This window comes from Loa loa (assembly GCF_000183805.2).
Source record: "Loa loa unplaced genomic scaffold supercont3.309, whole genome shotgun sequence".
Taxonomy (NCBI): domain Eukaryota; kingdom Metazoa; phylum Nematoda; class Chromadorea; order Rhabditida; family Onchocercidae; genus Loa; species Loa loa.
The window spans coordinates 65,744-75,203 of record NW_018108489.1 but is presented as its reverse complement, the minus strand read 5'-3'; the positions used below and the strand labels follow the sequence as shown (position 1 = coordinate 75,203).

General features: G+C 27.2%; 2 protein-coding genes across 2 annotated transcripts in view; both read right to left on the bottom strand.

The window, feature by feature from the left end:
* Positions 1-1,159: 1,159 nt before the first annotated feature.
* LOAG_09926 (hypothetical protein) lies at positions 1,160-1,321 on the bottom strand (the record flags this gene model as incomplete). Its single annotated transcript, XM_003145453.1, has 1 exon — positions 1,160-1,321. A coding segment is annotated over one exon (162 nt), but the record flags the coding sequence as incomplete, so codon positions are not given.
* A 3,990-nt stretch (positions 1,322-5,311) lies between these two features.
* Positions 5,312-9,460, bottom strand: part of LOAG_18430 (xylosyltransferase sqv-6) — a gene marked incomplete at both ends in the record, with an annotated part of 6,162 nt that continues 2,013 nt past the window's right edge. Inside the window, 9 exons of the mRNA XM_020451089.1 lie at positions 5,312-5,755; positions 5,939-6,235; positions 6,805-6,996; positions 7,111-7,281; positions 7,629-7,788; positions 8,039-8,158; positions 8,385-8,616; positions 8,885-8,969; positions 9,173-9,273. Coding sequence (XP_020305161.1) covers positions 5,312-5,755; positions 5,939-6,235; positions 6,805-6,996; positions 7,111-7,281; positions 7,629-7,788; positions 8,039-8,158; positions 8,385-8,616; positions 8,885-8,969; positions 9,173-9,273 — 1,802 coding nt within the window. The remainder of the gene's footprint in view (positions 5,756-5,938; positions 6,236-6,804; positions 6,997-7,110; positions 7,282-7,628; positions 7,789-8,038; positions 8,159-8,384; positions 8,617-8,884; positions 8,970-9,172; positions 9,274-9,460) is intronic.

Sequence of the window (9,460 nt, the reverse complement as noted above, 5' to 3'; positions counted from 1 at the left end):
ATACACAGACTCACGCACAGACACACACACACACACACATACACAGACTCACGCACAGACACACACACATACACAGACTCACGCACAGACACACACACACACACACGAGGGGAACCAAAAAAGTAAGGCGCAAATTGTAATTTAAATGAGGTATTTTTTTTTCTCCTAATTTTTAATTTCAAATATTTTCAACAATTTATTAGACTCATTAGAAGCTATGAGAGATGGTAAAAAAAAAGTGTAAGTTAGCAAATTAAATTAGCCAAGCAATATTTGTAAATCATTCCAATTCTTGGTTAAATTACTAGCCTTAACAAATTCGCATAATTTAGTTAATCAGATTTAAAGGAGAAGCAAAAAAAAGAAAAAAAAGAGGGAAGAGGAGAAAGGATGGAAAATTTTATCAAATGAAAGATCAAAGAACATTCATTTTTCTTATTTAAATCATTCCAATATTTTCTAAAAGTTTTTTGGTTTTTTAAATGTATATATAGATAAGAAAGACAAAAAAAAGAAACTTATTTAGCCTAAATATTCTAATTTAATTATTTAAAATGGAAAAAAAAGTAAAAGATATTGAAAGGTATGGAAAATAAAAACTTCTTTTTAACGATAAAAAATTTAATTTAATGATAAATATTTTAAAAGGATTTAGTGATTGAGTTATTTTGCTTATAGATTTATATTATATTAGAATAGATATATGGAATTAAAATTTTAAAATTAAAATCGACCATATTCTAGAAGTTTTTAGTTCAGGAAAAAAAGTAGAGACGGAAATAATTTAACGCCAGGTTCATATTTGGATAAATGTTCTCGGATATCAAAATTATTGGCCTTTATCATTTATTATCATTATCATCGCTAACAAATATCATTCTTTCATCATTATCATTACCATATCATTTAATTATCATTATAATTCTAACCCTACTATTATTATTGTTATCACCAATGTGATAACATTTGTCTTTATCATTTATTATCATTATCACCATTATCAAGTACCGTTCTTTCATCATTATCATATCATTTAATCATCATTATAATTCTAACCCCATTACTATTATTATTATTATCACCAATATGATAACAGTTGCTGTTGCAACACTACCACCAACATCATCACAATCATCATTTTCAATCATATTACTCTTACTATTTTAACTGTACTATTATCATCATTATCATAATGTTCATCATAAATAACCATTGCTATTTTGTGATCATCATTGCCCTCATAATCTAAATTTCTTTCTGCAGTCATCATCGCCATATCATTATTATCATCATCATCACAAGCATCATCATCATCGGCCATTATCACAGTTATCAGTTGTTGTCATCATCAGCAATTACCATACCCTTCTCTTGTCAACTCCTTAAATCTGGGCCAAACAAAGCAACTATTATTATTATTTATTAAGCAATTTGGTTGACTTTAAATTGATCCAGATAACAATCAAGGTTAACAAATTTTTAACTCATAAATTCAGGTTGTTTAAATTAAAAAGTCAATTGAATGTAAATTTAAATCATAAATAAGAAATGGTAATAAGAGTAATGAATAATAATATTGATAATATTATGATAGCAATAACATTGAAGCGTTAATAACGATGATGATAATGATGATAATCAGAAAAAAAAACAAAAATTGTAATTTAAGAATTTTTAACATTATAAAAATAATATGACAATTTAAAATGATAGAAAATGTAAGGAAGAAAGCGAAACATTACAGCTTTGAAATGTGTTGCGCAATAATAAGCGATAATTCAAATATGCAAATGAAATTTAAAAATTTTATCAATAAGAATTATCCTATTAAAAAAACTGATATGATAACAATAATAATGTGAAGAAAACTTTAAGCAATAGTCAAACAACAGTTTTTATTTCATAGTTCTTTTTATTTTTAACAATTAAGTGATAAAATGATAAATGTGATAAAATTATGGATAAGCGAAGTTAAAATTATAATAACAAAAACGTGCAATTACTGAAGTTATACATTTTACTTAAGTTGTACAACTACAAAAAAAAAAAAAACTTAAGTTGTACAACATACGTATTATTTAATGGAAACATTGGATTAATTAGATACGTAACACTACTTATCTAAATTATATTACATTAGCTATAATATCGATTTTTTTTTCTTTTGGTTTGATATTTTTAATTACTACAATTAATTATTTGCTATAGGAATACCTGTGGAAATTTATTTGGAAAGCATAACGGAAAATAAAATTCCAATATTACAACAAAAAAAAAAAAAGAAAAGAAACTGCAAAATTAAATTAAGCGCTTTTCCATTACAATATTAATTAATTAATGGACAAGAATTTTTATTCCATTCGTTGCGCTATAAATTGCTTTAAACGAAAAAATATTTAGCATATTTCTATAAATGATTCTTTCATGATTAATGCAATGAAGAAAAAAAAATTCGATATCGAAATACTCGAAAAAATTTCCCTTAAAATGAAAAAGAAAATAAAAATACAAACTTTTCCATCAGTGCATATATATGTACATATATATATATATATATATAATTATTAATAATTATTTTTCTATCACAACTTAATTATTCGTTTTTGAATAAATAATTTAATCACATTACGCACAATAACAAGTTTTGCAATAATAAATCAGCGAATTATTGCTAATTTATTGAAGTACACTGATAACATTAGTGATAACAGCTATCTTATCATTCAATAAATCTTTGAGAAAATATCTAATTTATCGTCATTTGATCAACCAGAAAAAAATTAATAAATTGGAAAAAAGAAAAAATCTTCGAAAAAAAAACGAATTATTTGCAATTTTTTGTTTTTTTTTTTCAACGAAAATGATTTTTACCCATAAAATAATAATGATAATTTTATCATAATTTTTTTTAAATTAGTAATGCCTTAATGAAGAATATAGAATGACTTAAATACTTGAATCTTTAATATATATACATAATTATAGATTTATTAAATGGCAAGTCTAAAGTGCATAGAAAAACACATTAGGATACTGTATTGTTCGTTTTTTGGATAGAATGTATAATTTTTGTAATTAATAATATTTGAATAAAGAATGTAGAGTAATTTAAGTACTTAAATAGTTTAATGTATGCATATATAATTATCGATTTATTCAAATGATAAGCCTAAAACGTCCAGCAAATGGATTACGATAATGTATTACCCTTTTATAGATAAAGTGTAAAAGCTTGCCGAATATTATTTAATGCTTCATTTATTTATGAAATGTAAAAGAATTAAAATATATGAATGGATGGAAATTATAAATAGGCTTAGGGTCGATGACTTTTGGCCATAACGAAAAGCCTTAACCCATTGGGAATTATAGATGTGTATGTGAGATTTGGCCCATTTTGAAGAGTCCATTTGGCTTTACACAAAGGATTATGCAAATGGTCTCAAGTGTTGAAATTGATGATCATTTTGTATGCGATAGGAAAATGACGAAAATTTTAATACTTGACCTAAATTTATGCAAATTTCACACTTTTGAGGACAAGGACAAAGACAAGGACAAAATTTCAAAATTCAAACAAACATTTCAGTCATTCGGAAAAGTTTTCACTTTCCGGTTGTACAAAGAGAAAACGGAATTTTGAATTTTGAAATCGGAAAGAAAAAGTGCATATATATGTTAGATAAATGCATTAGGGAATTGAAGGATAAAAAGAAAAAAAAGGAAAGTAAAATGACAAAAATTTCTTTTCTTTTTTTTTCGTCCTTGTTTTTTTTAAAAAATTTCTTTTTTTTTTTGAGCAAATAAAAGCATATGCTAATTTCTAATCAATAATTTCTCATCCTCAACCTTATTGATTTTTTTTTGGAAGTTTTTAAGTTTTTTTTTTCGTTGTAATTTTTATTAAATATATAATTACAAAAATAATTATATCATTTCCTTTTCTTTTTTTGCATTGCATAAAATGTTTCTGCTTTTTTTTTGCCCTTTTATTATTGTTTTCTTGTCTTTTCTTCCATTTTTATTTTATAAAAATAAAACTTAATTCAATATTATTAATCGTATTTTAGCGCAAATGTAATTTCGGAAACAACAAAATAACCAAACATTTGTTCCATTTTTGATAAAAATATAATTCTGATGTAATTAAATTATCAACAAACTATCTCGACATTTTTTGGATAAATACAATCCCAGCATAATGGAATTATCAGCATTTTCGGGTAAAGATAATTTCGATATAAAAAATTATCATCAATTATTTCAATATTTTCGGGTAAATATAATCCTGGTACAATAAAATTATCAACATTTTTGGATAAATATAATTCCAATATAATAAGATTAACAACGTTTACTCCATTTTCTTTTTTTTTCCCCCCTTTAAAAGATTAATGATCAAGTAGATTAATTATATAAATTCGGTCATATATGAGTAAATAAGGAAAATCAAATAGTTTTAATTAATAATATGCCTAATATGATCAATTGGAATTTAAAAGACTAACGAATTTAATCAATACGTATAGTGTGTTAACCCATTCTTATAAATACAAAATGGATATTAATATTACAAAACAATTAATTGCGTAAATTTTATATCTTGAATTTTTTTATTTTCAGGAAATTTTAAAATTTTAAATGATTAATTTAAAATTTTTGCCTTTCATCTTTCTCATTCAAGAAATTTTTGTTATTTACACAATTAGTGAAACATATTGAATGAATTCATTTGATTTGTATGAAAATGACACGATAAATTAGCACCAGAATGAATAATATAAAAGAATCAAAGTTGAAATCAAGAATTTGATTATGAGTTACCAGAATTTTCTGGTTTTGGACATATTTTAAATTCCTTATTTATTGATCTATAAGTTTTGAAGTTCACATTAGCACAAGAAGAAAAATGTGCAAGAGAGACAGAGTGAGAGAGAGAGGGAGAGAAAGAGGGAGGGGAAGAGAAGAAATGAAGAGAAAGGTAAGGGAAGGAAAAAGAAATGTCACGTTAAAACAATTTCTCTATCCATTAAATCATTAATATAATGCAAAATTTGGTGACCTCGAATATTAATTAAAAATCATTAATAAGTATAGCATAAATATCCAACGATAAACTAAATATAGATGAAAAAAAAAAGAAAAACTGTTGAGTATTGCAGTAGCAGATAAAGAGAGTAAGGATTAAACATTTCTTGACTCTAAATAAGGGAAAAAAAACATCACGAAACCTCTAAAATTCTAGTAATATTCGAATTTTTAAATTTCTAAACATAATATGAGCAGTAAATAATACGGAATTCAACAACAATCAAGCATAATTAATTAATAAACGAGATTTTAAATCCGGAAAATTTGCACTCCATGATGTTTCCAGACAATTTGGCAAATCATCAATGTTAGCTTCTGAGCAAAAATCAATACGACGAAAGTATTTCGATACTATATTATCATCGATATTGTTATCATTTGAAGAAAATATTATAAATTTTATCGAACTAATAATAGTACTAGCATTAGCTTCCATATGAACAAATTCAGCGATCCATTCACCGGATGTTGTCTCATTTGAAAATAATTCTGTATACTGGTTGCCATATATGGAATCATATGAATTCACTTTTGCCTGTTTAACAACGACATCTGAGGGATCCTTCCATTTCACCATTATTTCAGGACTAGTGAAATTTTGGTGAACAGATGTTGATAACGACTCGATCCTTCGCCATTGCAATTTTGCATAAATTGTATCTTCCTGAATGTATGACCGAAAATATTACTAATTGATAACACTCTTCGTATCACTAATCTAACAGAGAGAATTATCACAAATGACTAAAGAAATAATAATGGTAAAATGATAACTAATTATGCATGGAAAGCAATTAGATCAGTAGAAAATTTTCATCTCGATTAAAAGAAAATTAAAAAAGAAAACCTCTGATAAAACATTATGATATTTCCGGAAAATTTCTTCTTTGAAATCGAAATCAGAACCAATTTCAAGACTTTTCAATTCATAACCATCCGTAATTATATCCATAAATTTTACTGGATTGATTGATTCCACTAGCACTTGGATAAATTCCACTTCGTTATCATCACATATGTATGATGATCTGTATATGTTTTGAATGTGTGCAACATCGTTTTCTTTGTAAGCAATAATCGATGAAAGATTTCCAAATATACAATTTCGACTCTTTTGATAAGGCAATAATGTACGAGCAAAACTCTCCAATAACACTAGAAAACTTAATTTTTACCATATATAGATTCAAACTTTCTAATGAAAATCTCTAAAACACCTATTCGTCATTCTAAGCAAAACGAACAAACGATGAGCTATCAGAAGCGTTCCATTCCGCGTGCTAAGTATGAAATGAAAAGGAACTTAGTGCCTAAAATTATGCTATTAGCAATTTTAACTGGTTGTCTTTTTTTATGGAAGAATTATAACAATTTCAATACCCAAAAGTTTAGAACTGAAAAGTTGAAAATCATCTAAGAAATACTTTATAGAATCAATTTGCGTTACCATCCAAGATTTAATGCACTAAATTAACGGAGCAATACCTTACTGCAGGATAACATCGATGGAACAATCAAAAGACGGATTTAAGGGAATAGTTTAGAATAAGTAAATAATTGCGACCCTTTTTCCTTGATACATAAATGGTATTACAGTGGTAAATTGTATGGAACAACAGGAAAAATTCCTAATATCATTATTAATTCTATCGTGAAGAAACTAACAAATCTTCCAATTATTTAGTAAAAATCGCTTATGAGAAAAAAAAAAACGGTCTGAGTATTACTTGATTGATCAAATGGTGATAAATAAACATTTGTCCAAGATTTGTTAAATGATGGATGACTGCTATCACTGATAGTATCAGTAAATCGTAATGCTTGCGCCTCAGCGATTGCAATAGCTCGCTGACTTATCATTGGATCAAATTTGCGACCGAAAAATGCCACCCTATTCTTCACAGCCTGCAAAATTATTTGCCATTTAAAAAATTCCTAATTCTAGCATTTTCAAGTTAAGGAAACTATTTGATTACATGTCTCGATGAAATCATAATTAAATTTATACAAAGCAAAAACCTCAATTGAAAATTTCGAGACATCCGATGATCGAAAAGCGAGAGGTGAACAACCACACCAATCGACAATCTTTTTCAATCCTGCACAGCGACAACCCTGTCGACGTTTCCAATTTGTCAGATGTAAATTTCCTTTTACAACTTGCATGCAAAATTTCGAATTAGCTGCTAGCTGCAATCAGCTGCTTTGCTCCTTCATATAAGTATTCCAAAGTATCCACATTTAATCAGCGGACAAATTTACCTCTTAACAGTATTCTGACAGTTAAGATTATTAACAAATAAATTCCTCCTCAAAATTGTGTAAAAAAGTCCAGAAACTGATAGGAGGATAATTGTGATATACCTATGGAAGTTATTTCCAAATATTGCTAAAATTATTTCACGTAAAGCTTTTCCAAAATTCATTCATGTTAGCTGGGGAGAGCTGACACAAAAGAAATTAATTTCTTGACAATTACTTTTATGAATATTATAATCTGGAAGCATCAGTTCTGAGGGTAATAAAAATTCACCTACAGTATGAAAGAAACTTTCAACTGGTAGCAGAACATTGTCGAAAAATTTTCGAAAATTTAGGGGTAATTCCTCATCGGATAAGGCATATTCGGCAAAATCTCGGCTGATAACAATCCAATCAGAGCCACCATCCAAGCGAATCGAACTTGGGAATTTTGTCCTACATAAACTATCAACAGTTTTAATCGCGTTTCCGTACGATTCATTCTTTTCTAATCATTCCTAATTATCCAAAAATGATATTAAGGAGCTAGTAAAATAACGGATATTTTTTTTAAGTGTTCCTCATAAAAAAAAGTGGCATCTCTTACTTACTGTAATGAGATTATTACTTAAACATTTATCAAATGTGCTCGATCAATTCCATAATTTTGAATTTCGATTTCTAAACAGCAAAATAAATGAATAACCGTTTCATTAGGAGCCACATCCGATTTTCACATTGCATAAAAACATATTCCAGTCCTTGCTTTTGAATGAACCGTGCAGTATCATAACCATGGTTGCTTAGAAAGATTCGCCCTTTATTTCTACAAATTCATCAAATTAATTTCAATCTTGAGTATATTAATGTAGAATGATCTAATCATTACATATACATAAAAAAAGAAAAAAAAGGAAAACCAATCCAACTAAGCAAGTTGAATTTGCATTGTTTATGTATTACATTTTAAAGCAAGAAGAGTTTTTCAAGAAAAATTTATTAAGTATAACATAAGAGTAGTATTGAACTAATAAGAATGAAGAAAGAATTACTTCGCCAAATGAAATTCTAATTCAACCATTGAAAGGATCGGAAAATTGCTTTCACTTAAATTCAACATGAAATCCCAATTGTTCCATTTCAGAGAATACAAAGCTGTTTTTAACACTTCCAAAACCATAGATAATAATGTAGCACCTGCCCATATCGTTGCATAACGTTTTTCCATCAAATAAACATTCCCGTAACCTGCCTTACGAACAGTGTCAACAAGTTTCTTCATCTCTGTAACGAAAGAAAAAAAAAGATTTGAAAAGGAATTAGCTCTTAGAGGGTAAAGAATTCAAAAGTTAAGATATTCAATATTCTAAACTAAATTTACATTTTCTAAATCTTTAGATGATATACACGAGCAAATCCTGTTGCTCTAAAACCTCACCTACGATAAGCTAAAATAAGAAATTCAGAGAGAGTAAATAAATATTGAAGTTTCAAAAAAAGGGTTTTAAGGAAATCATTAACAATCTACAACGCAAAGATTCTAAAAAAATACCCTCAAACATGTACTGCTGTCGGCTGTCAACATGTATTATATAATAATGTTTCGGTGAATAAATAATCCGAAATAGACGGTTCACCTAAAAAATGCTTCAATCAATAAATTTAAGAGCTGATGCAGAATTCTTGCAAAATACAAAAGGATGCAAATATGAACTTTGAAATATGTAAATCTGTGATTGTTTTCCAAGAATGAATTCCCCACAGATTTCTTATGCTTAGAAGTACTGCAAATTCTTTTCACTATATAATCCACCAACTTCGAGACTTTCTCTCTGCTCACCTGCCGAGCATTTCGTCCATTCAATTGTAAAAGAAATAAAATCTGCACAGCTGGTAAACTGTCATCTGGTTCAGTATAATTTATTACCAAGAGAGGCTTTTCTAGAAAAAAAAAAAAAAAGGAAAAAAGGTTTTTGCAGAAAAAGGGACAAAGACAATGTCATAATAAAATATAGATGGAGCTTTTCATAACGAAAAGAAAAATTAACTATCACTCAACACACACTTAACAATATATATATATATATATATATATATATATATATATATATATATATATATATATATA